The sequence below is a fragment of the Bombina bombina genome, chromosome 11, assembly GCF_027579735.1.
Source record: "Bombina bombina isolate aBomBom1 chromosome 11, aBomBom1.pri, whole genome shotgun sequence".
Classification (NCBI taxonomy): Eukaryota; Metazoa; Chordata; class Amphibia; order Anura; family Bombinatoridae; genus Bombina; species Bombina bombina.
Window position 1 is genome coordinate 92,351,967 of NC_069509.1, and position 21,852 is coordinate 92,373,818.

Below are 21,852 nucleotides of genomic sequence, written 5' to 3' on the forward strand. Positions count from 1 at the left end.
TAACACTAACACCCCCCTAACTTAAATATAATTTACATCTAACGAAATTAATTAACTCTTATTAAATAAATTATTCCTATTTAAAGCTAAATACTTACCTGTAAAATACATCCTAATATAGCTACAATATAAATTATAATTACATTGTAGCTATTTTAGGATTAATATTTATTTTACAGGCAACTTTGTAATTATTTTAACCAGGTACAATAGCTATTAAATAGTTAAGAACTATTTAATAGTTACCTAGTTAAAATAATAACAAAATTACCTGTAAAATAAATCCTAACCTAAGTTATAATTAAACCTAACACTACCCTATCAATAAATTAATTAAATAAAATACCTACAATTACCTACAATAAAACCTAACACTACACTATCAATAAATAAATTAAATACAATTCCTACAAATAACTACAATTACATAAACTAACTAAAGTACAAAAAATAAAAAAGAACTAAGTTACAAAAAATAAAAAAATATTTACAAACATAAGAAAAATATTACAACAATTTTAAACTAATTACACCTACTCTAAGCCCCCTCATAAAATAACAAAGACCCCCAAAATAAAAAAATGTCCTACCCTATTCTAAATTAATAAAGTTCAAAGCTCTTTTACCTTACCAGCCCTGAACAGGGCCCTTTGCGGGGCATGCCCCAAGAAAATCAGCTCTTTTGCCTGTAAAAAAAAACATACAATACCCCCCCCAACATTACAACCCACCACCCACATACCCCTAATCTAACCCAAACCCCCCTTAAATAAACCTAACACTAAGCCCCTGAAGATCTTCCTACCTTGTCTTCACCTCAACAGGTATCACCGATCCGTCCTGGCATCCGGTGCTGAAGAGGTCCAGAAGAGGCTCCAAAGTCTTCCTCCTATCCGGCAAGAAGAGGACATCCGGACCGGCAAACATCTTCATCCAAGCGGCATCTTCGATCTTCTTCCATCCGGTGCGGAGCGGGTCCATGTTGAAGCAGCCAACGCGGATCCATCCTCTTCTTCCGGCGTCTCCCGACGAATGACGGTTCCTTTAAGGGACGTCATCCAAGATGGCGTCCCTCGAATTCCGATTGGCTGATAGGATTCTATCAGCCAATCGGAATTAAGGTAGGAATATTCTGATTGGCTGATGGAATCAGCCAATCAGAATCAAGTTCAATCCGATTGGCTGATCCGATCAGCCAATCAGATTGAGCTCGCATTCTATTGGCTGATCGGAACAGCCAATAGAATGCGAGCTCAATCTGATTGGCTGATTGGATAAATATTAATCCTAAAATAGCTACAATATAATTATAATTTATATTGTAGCTATATTAGGATTTATTTTACAGGTAAGTATTTAGCTTTAAATAGGAATAATTTATTTAATAAGAGTTAATTAATTTCGTTAGATTTAAATTATATTTAAGTTAGGGGGGTGTTAGGGTTAGGGTTAGACTTAGCTTTAGGGGTTAATACATTTATTATAGTAGCGGTGAGCTCCGGTCGTCAGATTAGGGGTTAATAATTGAAGTTAGGTGTTGGCGATGTTAGGGAGGGCAGATTAGGGGTTAATACTATTTATGATAGGGTTAGTGAGGCGGATTAGGGGTTAATAACTTTATTATAGTAGCGCTCAGGTCCGCTCGGCAGATTAGGGGTTAATAAGTGTAGGCAGGTGTCGGCGACGTTGAGGGGGGCAGATTAGGGGTTAATAAATATAATATAGGGGTTGGCGGTGTTAGGGGCAGTAGATTAGGGGTACATAAGGATAACGTAGGTGGCGGCGCTTTGCGGTCGGCAGATTAGGGGTTAATTATTGTAAGTAGCTGGCGGCGACGTTGTGGGGGGCAGGTTAGGGGTTAATAAATATAATACAGGGGTCAGCGGTGTTAGGGGCAGCAGATTAGGGGTACATAAGTATAACGTAGGTGGCGGTCGGCAGATTAGGGGTTAAAAAAAATTAATCGAGTTGCGGCGATGTGGGGGGACCTCAGTTTAGGGGTACATAGGTAGTTTATGGGTGTTAGTGTACTTTAGGGTACAGTAGTTAAGAGCTTTATGAACCGGCGTTAGCCCAGAAAGCTCTTAACTCCTGGTTTTTTTCTGCGGCTGGAGTTTTGTCGTTAGAGCTCTAACGCTCACTTCAGAAACTACTCTAAATACCGGCTTTAGGAAGATCCCATTGAAAAGATAGGATACGCAATTGACGTAAGGGGATCTGCGGTATGGAAAAGTCGCGGCTGAAAAGTGAGCGTTAGACCCTATTTTGAGTGACTCCAAATACCGGCGGTAGCCTAAAACCAGCGTTAGGAGCCTCTAACGCTGGTTTTCACGGCTACCGCCAAACTCTAAATCTAGGCCATAATTTTTAAACGAGCCAAAAACCTCAAAATGATATTATCACCTAGTGAATATAGAGAAAGAAATAACACTGTTGATGGAGACCTTAATGGAAATAAAATGGAGACCTTAATGGAAATAAATTAAAAGGCTTCTTCCCCTGCATATCCTGTAAATCCTGCAAATACAGTGAAAAAAGAAAGGAGATAAGATCATCGAATTCAAATTTCTGTCTAAAGATTAATCAATTAATAAGATGCACAGACAGGAATGTCATCTACTGTATAAAATGTACATGCAACTTATTATATTTTGGACAAACAAGTAGAACTGTAAAAGATAGAATACGAGAACATATTCTAAAAATAGAACACGAATCAACAGAAACAATACTATATTCACATTTTAAAGAAAAACATTCCAGTAATTTAAAAGACTTTAAATACTGGGGTATCAAAAAATTACATTTGGGAGTAAGGGGGGGGGGGAATATGAATACACTCCTCCTTAAAAAGGAGGCAGAATGTATATTCAACTTCAAAACATTACATCCATTTGGATTAAATTCGGAAATGGACCTAAACACATTACTATAACTGAGATAACAAAAGATACAGACTGCATTGTATATAAAAACATAACTAAACAAGTAGACATATCACACACAGAGGTCAAAATGCCGTAAAACAATAATTTTTGACAAAGATAAAAGAAATATAACTATAACAAGAAACAAGGACAGAAGCCTTATATATAAAATATAACATAACACATAAATAAAAAACAATTACTAAAAAACAATTACTACAAAAATAGAGACAAATAATCTGAAAAGTACAACTGCTTGCCTTTTTATCACATCAAACTCACTGGCAAGAAGGATATCACAGGTGTTTGACTTATATTAAAATAGTCTATGAAAAGGCATCAAAAGCACACACACTAAGAATTCTCACAGTAACACACATAAATTCACATGTTAAACACACAGGTAAAGTAATGAACTTTTTCAAAAAAGTATATTACATTCTCCACTAAGAAACTCAAATACATGTAAAAGTTCACAGAATTATGGAGTAACAATTCACAAAACTTTTTCACTAAAATTAATAGAATTAAGATATTAAACACATAGATAAAATAATGATTTTTGAAAAAACGACAACTTTTAATCTTTTTCCACAATTATGTATGGGAAATGGTTTATATATGATCCTGAACATATGAGGTTTTCTATAGCAACCGAAATACACAGTATAATACTTATAACTAACACTTGACAATTATAAAAAATTTCAAAGCACTGATCAGGATTATTACCTTTGTAAACTAGAGCGAGAACACAATAGTACACGATTGAGACCACAATATAATTTATTTAAAGAAAGTTCCCTAAGGTATAGGAATATAAATAAACACACAATATAAGAATAAAAGTCCGCCCAAAACACTTAAAATAAAAATAAAGAGTGGAGCATAGGCTTGAAAATTGTATTTTTGTTTTTTGTTTTAGAAACGATGCACAACAATCTATATGCGCTCATAGATTAACTAAAATTTTGAAACATAATAGTAACAGGTCCGGGTGTATAGATGTTATATCAACAATACAAAGAGAGGATTAAGAGACAACCTTCCAGGAGGAGGAACAACAAGCAGGCAATAGGGATTGGTCAAGAATAAGATCCAATCAGGAAGACGGACATGATATTTAAATCCAGACTGCACAGCACACAAGCATCTTGATAAAGGCCCCAGGCTGAAACGCGTAGAGATTGCTGACAGTCACAGGATATCTAAATACAGAACCCAGCAGGTGAGAGGTCTTCCCCGTGTTCGGGCTGGCTAGGACAGGTACATCGAGCCATATCCCACTTTCCAGGGACAGACTCCATATGTATAATTCCTATCCCAGGATCCAGTAACCGTTCCAGCCTCAATCACCTAGCTTAAGGGTGATACAGACACGAGGAGTAATCCACAATTAGATCGAAAAATACCTGAAGGACCCGGATTCAAACCAAAGAAAGAAAGCAAGGAAGAACACACGGAATTACTTCACCAAAAGACCGGCCGGTCACAACTTTAACTGAAGAAATACAGAATCTGGACAATATACAAAGGTTTTTATAATAAGAGACAATCTGCCTATACATACATATATGACAGATAAATCTGCAAACTACCATTTATAATTGTGACCAACCACTGTAGACCTGGAATATCAATGTCTGAGTAAAAATACATGGTATTCACACGTATCTAGCTAGTACACTGAAAAACTAGATCTGTACCGAAAATTGTAATTGTAACATAATATACGATACATGTATGCTAAGGAATAGAAACTTTTTGTTTTGTACTAAATGTTCCAAACTAGAGCCGCTTGCATAAAACCACGATTACAGTTTGAAACCAGCAGCAATACTGATAGAATATAACAAGTATAAATTTTAAACATAAAATTGTTTTAATGATGTTTTAAATTTAGATGCCGGCATCTATGTGTTAGCTTTTATTGTTAACTAATTCATGATAGAAATCTTGCATAAATAAAAAGAGAGAAGCGCTCAACCTGGGAACGAACAAAAGCATAATAGCTTGCTCTATGGCTAGTTACCACCCAAGAAGCGCCTCTTTTTGCTCAACATGTGCCTTTCACAGAGAAGAACTTTCCTGAAGCATATCAGTCTGATCCTGACTTCACAGTACAGTCCAGCCCCGAAATACCAGGCAATCCCTCTCTGAACGAGAGAAACAGCAAAACCCCAGACGTACGTTTCGGCCTATTGTGGGCCTCGTCAGTGAGGTGCAGCCATATCCCTCTAGGCACACTGAGCAACGGGTCCACGTCTGGATTCCCGCATCACACTTATGCAGACTTCCCAAAATGTCATAATTTGCATAAATAAAAAGAGAGAAGCGCTCAACCTGGGAACGAACAAAAGCATAATAGCTTGCTCTATGGCTAGTTACCACCCAAGAAGCGCCTCTTTTTGCTCAACATGTGCCTTTCAAGGAGAAGAACTTTCCTGAAGCATATCAGTCTGATCCTGACTTCACAGTACAGTCCAGCCCCGAAATACCAGGCAATCCCTCTCTGAACGAGAGAAACAGCAAAACCCCAGACGTACATTTCGGCTTATTGTGGGCCTCGTCAGTGAGGTGCAGCCATATCCCTCTAGGCACACTGATCAACGGGTCCACGTCTGGATTCCCGCATCACACTTAGGGAGACTTCCCAAAATGTCATAATTTGCATAAATAAAAAGAGAGAAGCGCTCAACCTGGGAACGAACAAAAGCATAATAGCTTGCTCTATGGCTAGTTACCACCCAAGAAGCGCCTCTTTTTGCTCAACATGTGCCTTTCACAGAGAAGAACTTTCCTGAAGCATATCAGTCTGATCCTGACTTCACAGTACAGTCCAGCCCCGAAATACCAGGCAATCCCTCTCTGAATGAGAGAAACAGCAAAACCCCAGACGTACGTTTCGGCCTATTGTGGGCCTCGTCAGTGAGGTGCAGCCATATCCCTCTAGGCACACTGAGCAACGGGTCCACGTCTGGATTCCCGCATCACACTTAGGGAGACTTCCCAAAATGTCATAATTTGCATAAATAAAAAGAGAGAAGCGCTCAACCTGGGAACGAACAAAAGCATAATAGCTTGCTCTATGGCTAGTTACCACCCAAGAAGCGCCTCTTTTTGCTCAACATGTGCCTTTCACAGAGAAGAACTTTCCTGAAGCATATCAGTCTGATCCTGACTTCACAGTACAGTCCAGCCCCGAAATACCAGGCAATCCCTCTCTGAACGAGAGAAACAGCAAAACCCCAGACGTACGTTTCGGCCTATTGTGGGCCTCGTCAGTGAGGTGCAGCCATATCCCTCTAGGCACACTGAGCAACGGGTCCACGTCTGGATTCCCGCATCACACTTAGGGAGACTTCCCAAAATGTCATAATTTGCATAAATAAAAAGAGAGAAGCGCTCAACCTGGGAACGAACAAAAGCATAATAGCTTGCTCTATGGCTAGTTACCACCCAAGAAGCGCCTTTTTTTGCTCAACATGTGCCTTTCACAGAGAAGAACTTTCCTGAAGCATATCAGTCTGATCCTGACTTCACAGTACAGTCCAGCCCCGAAATACCAGGCAATCCCTCTCTGAACGAGAGAAACAGCAAAACCCCAGACGTACGTTTCGGCCTATTGTGGGCCTCGTCAGTGAGGTGCAGCCATATCCCTCTAGGCACACTGAGCAACGGGTCCACGTCTGGATTCCCGCATCACACTTAGGGAGACTTCCCAAAATGTCATAATTTGCATAAATAAAAAGAGAGAAGCGCTCAACCTGGGAACGAACAAAAGCATAATAGCTTGCTCTATGGCTAGTTACCACCCAAGAAGCGCCTCTTTTTGCTCAACATGTGCCTTTCACAGAGAAGAACTTTCCTGAAGCATATCAGTCTGATCCTGACTTCACAGTACAGTCCAGCCCCGAAATACCAGGCAATCCCTCTCTGAACGAGAGAAACAGCAAAACCCCAGACGTACGTTTCGGCCTATTGTGGGCCTCGTCAGTGAGGTGCAGCCATATCCCTCTAGGCACACTGAGCAACGGGTCCACGTCTGGATTCCCGCATCACACTTAGGGAGACTTCCCAAAATGTCATAATTTGCATAAATAAAAAGAGAGAAGCGCTCAACCTGGGAACGAACAAAAGCATAATAGCTTGCTCTATGGCTAGTTACCACCCAAGAAGCGCCTCTTTTTGCTCAACATGTGCCTTTCACAGAGAAGAACTTTCCTGAAGCATATCAGTCTGATCCTGACTTCACAGTACAGTCCAGCCCCGAAATACCAGGCAATCCCTCTCTGAACGAGAGAAACAGCAAAACCCCAGACGTACGTTTCGGCCTATTGTGGGCCTCGTCAGTGAGGTGCAGCCATATCCCTCTAGGCACACTGAGCAACGGGTCCACGTCTGGATTCCCGCATCACACTTAGGGAGACTTCCCAAAATGTCATAATTTGCATAAATAAAAAGAGAGAAGCGCTCAACCTGGGAACGAACAAAAGCATAATAGCTTGCTCTATGGCTAGTTACCACCCAAGAAGCGCCTCTTTTTGCTCAACATGTGCCTTTCACAGAGAAGAACTTTCCTGAAGCATATCAGTCTGATCCTGACTTCACAGTACAGTCCAGCCCCGAAATACCAGGCAATCCCTCTCTGAACGAGAGAAACAGCAAAACCCCAGACGTACGTTTCGGCCTATTGTGGGCCTCGTCAGTGAGGTGCAGCCATATCCCTCTAGGCACACTGAGCAATGGGTCCACGTCTGGATTCCCGCATCACACTTAGGGAGACTTCCCAAAATGTCATAATTTGCATAAATAAAAAGAGAGAAGCGCTCAACCTGGGAACGAACAAAAGCATAATAGCTTGCTCTATGGCTAGTTACCACCCAAGAAGCGCCTCTTTTTGCTCAACATGTGCCTTTCACAGAGAAGAACTTTCCTGAAGCATATCAGTCTGATCCTGACTTCACAGTACAGTCCAGCCCCGAAATACCAGGCAATCCCTCTCTGAACGAGAGAAACAGCAAAACCCCAGACGTACGTTTCGGCCTATTGTGGGCCTCGTCAGTGAGGTGCAGCCATATCCCTCTAGGCACACTGAGCAACGGGTCCACGTCTGGATTCCCGCATCACACTTAGGGAGGCTTCCCAAAATGTCATAATTTGCATAAATAAAAAGAGAGAAGCGCTCAACCTGGGAACAAACAAAAGCATAATAGCTTGCTCTATGGCTAGTTACCACCCAAGAAGTGCCTCTTTTTGCTCAACATGTGCCTTTCACAGAGAAGAACTTTCCTGAAGCATATCAGTCTGATCCTGACTTCACAGTACAGTCCAGCCCCGAAATACCAGGCAATCCCTCTCTGAACGAGAGAAACAGCAAAACCCCAGACGTACGTTTCGGCCTATTGTGGGCCTCGTCAGTGAGGTGCAGCCATATCCCTCTAGGCACACTGAGCAACGGGTCCACGTCTGGATTCCCGCATCACACTTAGGGAGACTTCCCAAAATGTCATAATTTGCATAAATAAAAAGAGAGAAGCGCTCAACCTGGGAACGAACAAAAGCATAATAGCTTGCTCTATGGCTAGTTACCACCCAAGAAGCGCCTCTTTTTGCTCAACATGGGCCTTTCACAGAGAAGAACTTTCCTGAAGCATATCAGTCTGATCCTGACTTCACAGTACAGTCCAGCCCCGAAATACCAGGCAATCCCTCTCTGAACGAGAGAAACAGCAAAACCCCAGACGTACGTTTCGGCCTATTGTGGGCCTCGTCAGTGAGGTGCAGCCATATCCCTCTAGGCACACTGAGCAACGGGTCCACATCTGGATTCCCGCATCATACTTAGGGAGACTTCCCAAAATGTCATAATTTGCATAAATAAAAAGAGAGAAGCGCTCAACCTGGGAACGAACAAAAGCATAATAGCTTGCTCTATGGCTAGTTACCACCCAAGAAGCGCCTCTTTTTGCTCAACATGTGCCTTTCACAGAGAAGAACTTTCCTGAAGCATATCAGTCTGATCCTGACTTCACAGTACAGTCCAGCCCCGAAATACCAGGCAATCCCTCTCTGAACGAGAGAAACAGCAAAACCCCAGACGTACGTTTCGGCCTATTGTGGGCCTCATCAGTGAGGTGCAGCCATATCCCTCTAGGCACACTGAGCAACGGGTCCACGTCTGGATTCCCGCATCACACTTAGGGAGACTTCCCAAAATGTCATAATTTGCATAAATAAAAAGAGAGAAGCGCTCAACCTGGGAACGAACAAAAGCATAATAGCTTGCTCTATGGCTAGTTACCACCCAAGAAGCGCCTCTTTTTGCTCAACATGTGCCTTTCACAGAGAAGAACTTTCCTGAAGCATATCAGTCTGATCCTGACTTCACAGTACAGTCCAGCCCCGAAATACCAGGCAATCCCTCTCTGAACGAGAGAAACAGCAAAACCCCAGACGTACGTTTCGGCCTATTGTGGGCCTCGTCAGTGAGGTGCAGCCATATCCCTCTAGGCACACTGAGCAACGGGTCCACGTCTGGATTCCCGCATCACACTTAGGGAGACTTCCCAAAATGTCATAATTTGCATAAATAAAAAGAGAGAAGCGCTCAAACCTTTTTTATTTATGCAAATTATGACATTTTGGGAAGTCTCCCTAAGTGTGATGCGGGAATCCAGACGTGGACCCGTTGCTCAGTGTGCCTAGAGGGATATGGCTGCACCTCACTGACGAGGCCCACAATAGGCCGAAACGTACGTCTGGGGTTTTGCTGTTTCTCTCGTTCAGAGAGGAATTGCCTGGTATTTCGGGGCTGGACTGTACTGTGAAGTCAGGATCAGACTGATATGCTTCAGGAAAGTTCTTCTCTGTGAAAAGCACATATTGAGCAAAAAGAGGCTGCTTCTTGGGTGGTAACTAGCCATAGAGCAAGCTATTATGTTATTGTTCGTTCCCAGGTTGAGCGCTTCTCTCTTTTTATTTATGCAAATTATGACATTTTGGGAAGTCTCCCTAAGTGTGATGCGGGAATCCAGACGTGGACCCGTTGCTCAGTGTGCCTAGAGGGATATGGCTGCACCTCACTGACGAGGCCCACAATAGGCCGAAACGTACGTCTGGGGTTTTGCTGTTTCTCTCGTTCAGAGGGGAATTGACTGGTATTTCGGGGCTGGACTGTACTGTGAAGTCAGGATCAGACTGATATGCTTCAGGAAAGTTCTTCTCTGTGAAAAGCACATATTGAGCAAAAAGAGGCTGCTTCTTGGGTGGTAACTAGCCATAGAGCAAGCTATTATGTTATTGTTCGTTCCCAGGTTGAGCGCTTCTCTCTTTTTATTTATGATAGAAATCTTATCTGTATAGGAATAAAATACATATATCTTCAAGCATATGCTCCTCTTTTTGAAGTTTTTTACGTCATATTCTACGTCATATTTTACAAAAATATATGAGATATATATAAAAAATCATAGGACATAAGATTATCCTAAAAATATAGGAATTATTCTACCATCCCGGTTATATGATCAAAATAAACCGGGGATTCTTATATATCAAAATAGTTATTTAAAAATCTGAGAACCGAATACAGGGACACCCTCACATTCAGATATAAATCTATCAGAGATCACATACACTTATTTTACTCTATAAGACTTGCAGCTGTTTAGCGCTATCCCAACCACTTTTTTTCTTCTTCTAAAAAGCAAGCAGTATAGCTGTACCGCTGCCACTTGTAATACAGGTGATCTTTCAGTCTGCGTGCAAATGCCAATTTTTCAGCGGTATAGACGTAATTTAGGTGTATAGTTGTAGTGGAGATAAAACCACAAGATTAAAATCCTCCTTTACATAAAGTAAGTGATATAGAATTATTGAATAAAAAATTAGCAAATCTAGGCACCTTTTAGCTTCAGGAAACAGTTAACCAGAGCACTTAGGTCGCAGTAATCATTCTAGTAATCACGCGTTAGCATTTAGATCATCTCACCTGAGCAGTGAGGTTTTGAATATCTGGCCCTTAGAGATAGAGATATGATATTGTTTTTTAAATAATACAGGCATTTTTTAATAGCTCAGTTGCAATACACAGTGATTTGCTGTTCCAACGTTTTGCCACTCTGGGCTCGATTTATCAAGACCTTTGCCTACGAGAACCTGTAGTCATGATATATCAAGCAGCGGTCAACAGATCTTAGGTGGAGAATTTCAATCTCCCCGGTCTCGTCCAACCAGAGAGATTGACAGGGGGTGGCATTGCACACAAGGGCAAAATAGCAATGTTTACTTCTGCCAGAGGATTGCTGGGGTGGACAGGGGAAAATATGTATGTCCCTGTCCTCCCTGGCTTGATAAATCTAGCCCTGTGTGCTTAATATAGTATTATTAACACTAAACAAAACATTTAACCTACCTTTTTGTAGCTAAGGAGTTAAATCCTTGTAAAATATAAAATAAAATTTCTGGTAAAAAGTCTGACCCTCTTTATCACCTTTACAAAAAAGAGATCACAGAAAAAAACAGCAGCAATGAGAGTGTCATGGGACCAGGGGAAGTCTTCTTACCGGAGAGTCATCAGGCCGGCAGTGGGCGTCCTCCTGGTCTCCCCGCACTGCCAACATCACGGACAGACAGGAGCAAGCTTGCGGGTCGGCGATCACGATAGTAAGCGGAGCAGATGCTAGAGCAAGAATGCCATGTTCCTGATGTTGGAGCAGTGCAGGGAGTATCCAATGGACACTCCTCTGCCAGCTGATATCCTAATTTTCCTCCTAGGAATTGAAGCCTCATGTTGCCATGGTGATGGGGGCATTGCTGGTCCCTTTGGGCTATTAAGCTTTTTCTTCCCAAGTACCTTTTCCTGATTCCTATTTCCATATTCTGACTTCCTGTCTCCTGACCTTTGGCTTGCCTTATTCGATTATGCAACTTGCTGCCTGCCCAGACCACAGAATTTTAAGACCAAGCTTTTGCTCTACCCACCTTACCTGTTTTTATGCGCCTAACTTTTGTGTATAATCCGTGTCCTAGCTGGGAGGCTCCCTCTCCACCTCTGTCCAGGATACGGCCCTCTGGCGCCAGCGGCCCACTGAGATGCCGGGACATTTTCAATCCGGCACTGAGCCCAACCCAAACAGTGGAGATTTGAAAATCTGTAATATTGCTTGCAATGTACTTAACCCCCCCCCCACACCATCACCTATTTACACCCATGCAAGAAAGATAGAGTGGCTGGCTGCTCCTGCTCTCTGTGGTTATTAATGGTGATGGAGTTTTGATTTAATACTAACTGAATATAATTCTATGGCAAAACCACTAACCAGTACAAGTTATTAAACACTGACGGGTTTGTCTATAAATAATTTAAAATAAGAACAAATACATATGTTGTAATAAGATGAATATTTACAGGTTAATATACACATATATTTTACAACAAAAAAGTGAAATTAATTCAGGGCAACTCTAGCTACCACAACCCCAATTTGTGCAACACTGATAAATAAAATCATCACAGATAATGTATCCCAGAACATGATAGAATACTCAGCCAAATTCTCTAAAGTGTGTTTTCTCTCTTTGTCCAAAAAAAGCCATCTTCATTGGGGGAGAGGGGGGGGGGGGAGAATTTAAATCTCTAAGCTATGTCACCAAACTCTCCACTCAAAGGGGAGCCAGTCTACTCCTAGGAGGTCTGACATTAAATTATCTGAAGCACTGGTTGACTAGGATACCGGCAGCTGATTGCGTGTTTGCGCAACTTAATTGAAGGAGCTAATATTGACACTCACTGCAAAAGAGTAATGCGTCTGAGCTATAAGAATGTCAAGTGGCCTACAAAGAATCCAGCCGCACTGGGCTGAATTTTAGGTGCAGCTGGCATCAGTAAGCAGAGGTCGTGGGGGGCACCCATAGCTCTACTAGGGGCTTGAAGCTGGGGCACAAAGGTCTAATTTTAAGTCAAGCTTTGGACTAGGGTGTGCCCATGCACACCTGGCACACCAGTGGCTTTTACCATTTTAAAGCCTTATTTCTGAGCCCTTGGTATTTGATCTCCTTTGGGGGTACCCACAGCATTGGCAAGGGGTTCTCCAGCACTTAGTCTTTCTTTCTGGTACATTTTGGAAATCAATGGTGTGGGTCTATTTTACAAGGAGATACATACATTTTTATATGATTTAAACCATTTGCTTTTTTTTTTTTTTTTTTTTTTAAATCACAATATTGTGTTTTATGTAGGATAGGGATATTAGTCATATACAGAATAGGCACATTTATTATGGACCTTTAAAAATAAGTGAACAACACCACTGCTTAAATATGGGTATAGCACACCATTGGCTTAGCTAAACTGAAAACGGACATACGTTTTTCAGTGCACCCTACAGAAGTCTATTATGCAAAAAGGTTTGATATTAGCATACCCAAACCAGTGATGGCAAACCTCGGCACTCCAGATGTTTCAGAACTACGTTTCCCATACTTTACCGGACTTCAGAATGCCTAAGCATCATGGGAACTGTAGTTCTAAAACATCTGGAGCGCCAGGGTTCACCATCACTGCCCTGGACTGTATAGTTTGAGTGATAAAATAATACTTTTAACTTCTAATATTGGCACAAAAATAGAAATGCTATTGGTTTAACTCCAGCGATGTTAGCGATTATAGCACTAATATATTTTAGCTCCATCTGTAATTGAGGCCTCAATGTATCAGTGTGTTAGTTCTTTCCTGAAGCACCTCTAACAGGCCGGATTGTAATTTCCTGCTTGGCTGGTCAGCGGCTCACTTACTGTGACTGACTCACCTGTATTCAGATAGGGAAATCCTTAGGTTATAGACATTTAAGGACTGGAGTTCAAGGGATATGAAACCCAAAATTTTTATTTTCATCATTCCGATAAAGCATACATTAAAAAAAAAAATTCCAATTAGCTTCTAATATTAATGTTGCCTCGTTCTCTTGGTATCATTTGTAGAAGGAGCAGCCTTGCACTACTGGGAGCTAGCTGAACACATTGGTAAGTCAATGACATGAGGCATATATGTGCAACCACCAATCAGCAGCTAACTCCCAGCTCCTGGGCTTACCTAGGTATGCTTTTAAACAAATGATACCAAGAAAACCAAGCAAATTAGATCAAAGTAAAATGGAAAATTGTTTAAAATTGTATGATCTATCTGAATCATGAAGAATAACAAATTGTGGGCTTTATATCACAGGGGAAGTGAAAAACGTAAAGTAAGGAGTAAGTAAATGCCATGTATACGGCCACAGTGGCATTTCACATGGTGAAGTTTGCCAGGCATGTTCTATTTCTAAGTATGCCACAGTGAACTGAGCCTGAGCTGAGCTCTTTAAAATAATTCCCTTATTATAATTTTAATGCACGTAGCACAATATTAATTATTTGTGTGTTTTCTATATGCTAGTTTATTTGTTTTGTGTTGCTATAAAATTGCTAATAGTAGTCACCCAGAAAAGCACTGGCAAACCACCTCATAAACTCTAACAGGTCAACCCCCAAGTTGTAGTCAAATCACAAAGGTCAATATCTATCTGAATAAAGGGTGAGTATAAATACTTAAATGCACAATCACTCCTGATAATAGGGGATATAAGCAGGAAGCTCAATTACAAATAAAGTTACTTGGGAAATTAAAAAAGGTAAAACATACATTTTTAAAGTCTATTTAAAATGTCACAGTGGTAAGAAGATATAAAAAGTCCCTGTAGTGTACTTCTGACGCGTTTCACATACCACTTTCTGAAAGATGACTCATGTGTTGCTCTACAATTTCCTGATTAGCTGCATTTGCATTTGTTAAAAGCAGCAAGCAGTGGGGGAGTCCGGTGCCCTTGTTAAGTTGTTTTAGAGTGTGCAAAACACAATGGAGTATCTGGGGCCGATTTAACAAGGTCTGTATCGGCCCCAATGCCTCTGTTTCTGTGCGAGCCTCCTCTGTGGCTGCAGTCTGCAATCCGCCCGATCATGTACGATCAGATTGATTGACACCCCCTGCTAGCGGCCGATTGGCCACAAATCTGCAGGGGGCGGCACTGCACAAGCAGTTCACCAGAACTGCTTTTGCAATAATAAATGCAGACAGCGTATGCTGTCGGCATTTATCGATGTGCGGTGGACATACATAAATTGGCCCCCAAGTCTTCTCCAAAATGCTAAGTCCACAAAAGATATGTGACAGCACCACACAGTAATGGGTGAAAACCTTAATCATGTATCTTTTAGCTATTTTGAAAAATGATTTTAAAAGAAATTCCTGAAAACAGAAAACTATGGGCTAGATTACGGCTAAATTATCGCGCACCTGTAAAAATTTGCCCGTTTACAGGCACACAATAAATAACCAGCCATTACAAGTGGCTGGGTATTTTAACTGCAAGCTAGCGGTTAATTTCATAAATGTGACCCAATTGCCCCCCAAAAGAATGTGTATTCGTTTTGTATGTTTTTCTAATCCTCACTGACTGATAAGAACAATTACTTTTGCTTTACCAGTGAGATAGGCTAGGATCATGAGTTTTTCACAAAACAAAAAACTGAAATAGATGTAAATACCCTCTTTTGGCAGACACGAACAAAAAGTTGTCTAAAATGTCTAATCAAATTTACGATTGGATAAAAATGTTTAATATAAGGAGCACTTAATAAAACAACACCCATCTCTTCAGATATTCCCTTCATGGGAACATGCCCTTATTTGTAAGTGAGGGAGCATGCCCTCCTATACGTTTACGCTTTATATCCAAGCATAAACACTTTTTTATGCCAATGAGTAATAAAATTATTTTGTTCACTTTGCTCTTCTCAAGATCAACTGCTCTCCTTTCTCTCTTCACATTGCCAGACACCTGTCTACCAGACTTTTCTTGTACATAGTCCATACCATGGCATGCCATTCATTTCTCTGTAGGACATGCAATAAAAGGCATTAAACACATTGGGATAGCAAGACTTTTTTTTACACTGTTGCAATACATTAACATACAGGCCCAGTTTAAAATTATTCTAACCTGATCAACATTGTATCTCAATGGACAAACCCCAACTACCATGTACTTTATGTAGCATGGTTAGGCTTGTAAAGTCTGCAGTGGGCACTTCCATTTCCCAAAATTGGAAAACACACAATTTTTAGAGAGTCAAAATACAGGATGGAGGGTTTACTGTAAAGCCTTTTTTATTATTATACAGAATCAAATATTTTGTAATACAATCTCAATGTGCTTAATTTCCCCTTTTTGCTCTCAGAGATTGCAATTTTCCATAACAAACAATACAACCAATAATGATATCTGTTTTTTTTTTTTAATTTGTTCCCTTATCTTTTGTATCATCTGTTTTCAACTAAATCCTTTATTATATAACCTCACAAGCCCTTCTGTCCTGTCATAAAGCGTTGTACTTGACAAAAGGGAAAATCACAGGACAGGCTGTTCCACCCCTCAAAACGATCATCTTCACCTTACATTACACTAATTGGTGTTTTTTATCCATGTAGAATGTTATACATGTAGATAGATAAGATATACAGTTGTTTACTAATCTAATCTGTTTCATCCCTGTTATCTATTTGCAGAACTCACATCCTTGGTAAAATGTCTCAGAGGAAATCATCCAAGAGTATGCGTTCCAGACAAAAGTCCACAATCCCACAAAAGGCCACCAGTGGCTATTACACTGATTCTCTTGGCTTTATGGCAATGGACAGCAATGTACCTGGTCTATCTAATGTCATTCTCCAGAAACTCAATTTGAAAAGCTATGAGGAATACAGGTATTTTTTTTTCCTTTGATTAACCCTCTTAAAAAAAAATCTTAGCCCTCTCTTTAGCTATTTCTGTGTATATTTAATTGCTTAAAAGGGACAGTCACGTCCAAAATAAAAACTTTCATGATTCAAATAGGGCATGTAATTTTAAACAACTTTCCAATTTACTTTTATCACCAATTTTGCTTTGTTTTCTTTGTATTCTTAGTTGAAAGCTAAACCTAGGAGGTTCATATGCTAATTTCTTAGACCTTGAAGGCCACCTCTGCATTTGACAGTTTTTCACCACTAGAGGGTGTTAGTTCATGTGTTTCATATAGATAACATTGAGCTCATGCAAGTGAATTTACCGAGGAGTGAGCACTGATTGGCTAAAATGCAAGTGTCAAAAGAACTGAAATAAGGGGGCAGTCTACATAGGCTTAGATACAAAGTAATCACAGAGGTAAAACGTATATTATTATAACTGTGTTGGTTATGCAAAACTGGGGAATGGGTAATTAAGGGATTGTCTATCTTTTAAAACAACAAAAATTCTGGCGTTGACTGTCCCTTTAAAAGACACATAACAGACAGATTCCAATTTCAAGTCAAGTTACTTTCTGGCATCATTTTGTTTAACAATTTAAATCTCAAAGACAGATTTAAACGAGTAAGAAATATCTTCTAAAATCTGAGAACTAAGGTCTCATTGTTTTCAGCTTTTTTTGCATTAACTTCTGGCTATACAGTTTTTATAGTGGTTAAACAATGCTACAGAGATACTCTAGAGTTTTTCCATATACTTGCTAACTCTTCAAGCTCTTATGGTAGAAATTTAAATCTTGATATTTACACATATCTCATAGCTGGGAAGAGAGTAGCTAAAATTTTGATAATCACATTAAAGCAATAGTATTAGGAACAAATTAACATTTGGCCAAACTTTACTAGGAGCTCTCTATAATCTATTCAGTCTCACCATCTCCTGTATCGTTCTCTTGGTATCTTTATAACAATCAGCAAGCGCTACCCAGGTGCTGAACCAAAAATGGGCCAGCTCCTAAGCTTACATTCTTGCTTTTACAAATAAAGATACCTAGAGAAAAAAAATGATAATATGAGTAAATTAGAAAGTCGCTTAAAATTGCATGTTCTATCTGAATCATGAAAGTTTAATCTTGACTAGACTTTTTCTTTAAAGAATGGAAACATGAGTGATTTGTAGTTAATAAGTTACACATAATATATAGTATATGTAGCAGCTGGTGAAGGGAGACTACAGAGAGGTGTCTGTATTTACACAGTAAGTTTGAAAGCTTTTATACATATTAATAATTGTAGTAGGTAAACACAAGTTATGCTATAACTAAAGCTATATGGAAATGATACATTAACTTTAATGCATGACTTCTTGGCTAAAGATAGGTGCTATTTTAGCTTAAAAAAGTAACCTTAGTTTAAATATAGCTAAAAATAATATCACATTTACCCCAGAAATTTGCTTGAATCAGGAACCCCTCAGCTTAAAACAAAAAGAGCAGAAAGCTTGCATCTGTGCAGCCAATCAGAACAAAAAGCTAAAACAGTATTTCCTTTCTACAACAGAAGTGAATCATTACAGTTAATGTGTCACTTCAGCTTTCATTTTACATTGCTAAATTGCTGCTGTAATCCACCTGTCTCTGTTCATTTATAGCTAAAATAAAATAGAATAGAAATAAAAATGTCATTCCACAAAGCTAAGGGAACATAGGTAGCACCTGACAGTCTAAAATAATCTGCTAAATGAAAACCCATATTAATAAATAAAATCTATAAATATACCCTTCTGTTTGTGAAGCAAGATGAGATAGTAGAACTCAGCTACTTAAACCCTTGACCCTGTATTATAGATGAACTGCTCTGTCTTCTCTATTACCTCAAGTATTTGGGTATGGGAAACTGAAAAACAGAGCCTGTATGTATGTATATATGTATATATGTATATATATATATATATATATATATATGTATATATGTATATATGTATATATATATATATATATATATATATATATATATATATATATATATATGTATATATATATATATATATATATATATATATATATGTATATATATATATATATATATATATATATGTATATATATATATATATATATATATATATATATATATATATATATATAAAAAATGTAGACAAAGTGCACTCCAAACCTCACTATAAACAGCCTTGGGTGCAGCAAACAATATGTACAGTTCAAAGGAAGAAAGCGCACTCCTAAGGAAAACAACCTGTTTGTCTGAGGACGAGCTTGTTTAGCTCAAAAACGTTCACGCAATAAAGTGGATCTTCAAGTAAGCCCTTAGGAGTGCGCTTTCTTCCTTTGAACTATATATATATATATATATATACACACACATACATACATATATATATATATATATATACACATACATACACACATACACACACACACACACACACACACATGCATACATACATATTTACACACAATGGGTATTGAGAGTAATAGCCCCCATTGAAAATAATCACATTTTGTTGCGTTGCAGCATGAAATAAAGACAGGCACTGTTTTTGTTTATCCAGTTGTAATTACTCATCATAACTTAGAACATCCAAGTGAAATATATAACACCAAGATGTCAGGCAAAAATAAAGACAATTCAAAAACAGAATCACTGAGTTGCAAAAAGGATCACCCCTTCCTAAAATTACTTGTAAACTCAATCAGGTGTAGCTAATCACTTTCTCAACGGCACACACAAAGCCATTTGACCTTCAACTGTGATCAGCTGTGGGCATATTGATTAGCACAGCATGAAAAGAGCTTTCCTGGAGCATCTCAACCCCTGGCAGTGCAACTAAAGCAATCAATTTTGGGTGGCAAGGTACTGTCAAAAGATCTTCAGGATAATGTTGGGGACAGGCACAAGTCAGGAGATGGATACGAGAAAATATCAAAGGCTTTATCAATGCCTAGAAGCACAGTGAAGCCTATTATTAAGAAGTGGAAGGTATTTGGTACAACACAGACCCTCTCTGGATCAGGACCGCGCTCCAAACTGGATGAAAGAGTCAGGAGGAAACTAGCCAGAGAGGCCCACCGCAACTGTGAAGCAGTTGCAGGAATTTATGACAAAGACTGGTCATTGTGTGCATGTGACAACAATATCACAAATTCTCCACAAAGGTGGGTTGTATGGGAGGGTTACAAGAAAAACAGGTGTCACGGACTTCGCCTACTTTCCTCCTTAAATGCCTCATTCCAGTCTCTCTGTACAATTCTTCCTTTACAACTAATCATTAGCCTATCTCACCTGCATAAATAATACCAGCTAACACCCACTCATTGCTGATTTATTGAAGATACGATACTTCAACTTAGCATCCAGTTTAACCTACATTCTACGATTACCTTTTGTTCATATCTCTTATAGGACTCGCTGTACTTGAGACTACAACCTTCTTAAGCGTATTTGTTCCTAACCACTTACCTCAATTATACTTCTGATCCAAGTTTCAGTATAGGATTTACTCGTAACCGTGACATCATCAGACATGGACTCCCTCTCTCCGGATTCACACAGCAGCAGCACAGCTCCAACACGCTGTCGGATTACAAGCACATCAACTTTGCAGGCTTACTTTCAAGGTTGTGAGCGGCCCAGCAGTGAAACAGTTAATTAGAGCAATTAACAAACACTACACAATACAGACTGCAAGGTGCAGTTCTCTTATTAAACGCTTCACTGCTGGGCTGCTCACAAAACTGGTTTTAGAGGGAACACTGGTTGTGAATACCTAACGCTACATTTGTGCCTAAGAATCTGATGTACTTCTAATTGAATATCACTCACGCTGCTTCTGTTTTTACTGAGCGGTTCTCTCTGCATATTACTGTCACGCTGTTTCTGTTATACTGTATGGTTCTCTAAATTTGTATATTACTGCACATAGTTTAACTTGGAGTATCTGGTCCATTCTGCAGTTATAATCATATATTTCTCCCTGCCTTACCAGTATCGTAACATATACTCCTGATATATTTGTTAACAAGCTTGTGCTAGGCTAAATCAAGTCAAGTGTAATAACTCTGCCTACTAGATAGAAGGTAGTGTATTGTACTTGACGCATCTCACCTATACATTCTAGGATTTAGTTATTTAGTGTGTCTCGCATAACCTCTTGTGCTCTAAGTCATCACAACAGGCCACATCCAGTCATGACTAAGCTTTGCCATAACACACCTTGTAGATTCTGAGGCCACATGGAAAAAGGTGTTATGGTAAGATGAGACTAAAATTTAACTATTTGGCCTCAACACCAAACGACATGTCTGGAGGAAATCCAATACAGCTCACCATCCAAATAACACCATACCTACAGTAAAGTATGGAGGTGGTAATATGCTGTTATGGGGGTGTTTCTCTGCAGCAGGCATTGGAGCACTTGTCAGGATAGAAGAAATAATGGATGGGGCAAAATACTGTCAAATTCTTGAGGAAAATCTGCTGCCCTCTGCCAGGAAGTTGTCAATGGGAAGAAGGTTTAGCTTCCGACATGACAATGGCCCAAAGTACACAGCAAAAATGACCACACAGTGGTTGAAGGAGAAAAAGGTTAATGTCCTTGCATGGCCTAGTCAGAGCCCAGACTTAAACCCCATTGAATATTTGTGGCATGACTGGAAGACTGCAGTCCACAAACGGTCACCATCAAATGTAACGGAACTAGAGCAGTTCTGCAAAGAAGAGTGGGCAAATATAGCACAGTCTAGCTGTGCAGAGCTAGTAGAGGTATATCCTAACAGACTAAAGGCTGTAATTAAAGCAAAATGTGGTTCAACAAAATACTGACACAAGGGGGTGATCCTTTTTCCAACTCAGTGATTCTGTTTTTTAATTGTCTTTATTTTAGCATGACATGTTGGTGTTATATCTTTTACTTGGATGTTATAAGTTGCACTGAGTAATTACAACTGGATAAACAAAAAATGTGTCTGTCAAGCAACAAAACATACACTTCTTTTATGCACTCAGATACACTGAGGCCCATTTATCAAGCTACGAATGGAACTTGACGGCCCGTGTTTCTGGTGAGCCTGCAGGCTCACCAGAAA

At 39.6% G+C, this 21,852-nt stretch overlaps 1 protein-coding gene across 4 annotated transcripts in view; it reads left to right on the forward strand.

Annotated features, from left to right (window-relative positions):
* MSS51 (MSS51 mitochondrial translational activator) overlaps positions 1 to 21,852 on the forward strand; it is a 187,356-nt gene that overhangs the window by 91,731 nt on the left and 73,773 nt on the right. For 3 of the 4 annotated variants that reach the window (XM_053695057.1, XM_053695055.1, XM_053695056.1), the window contains exon 2: positions 16,534 to 16,731. In XM_053695057.1, the coding sequence (XP_053551032.1) occupies positions 16,553 to 16,731 (179 nt within the window). In that variant the 5' untranslated portion in view covers positions 16,534 to 16,552. Of the gene's footprint in view, positions 1 to 824; positions 965 to 16,533; positions 16,732 to 21,852 lie in introns of those variants that run through there. The other variant, XM_053695058.1, reaches the window with a different exon arrangement.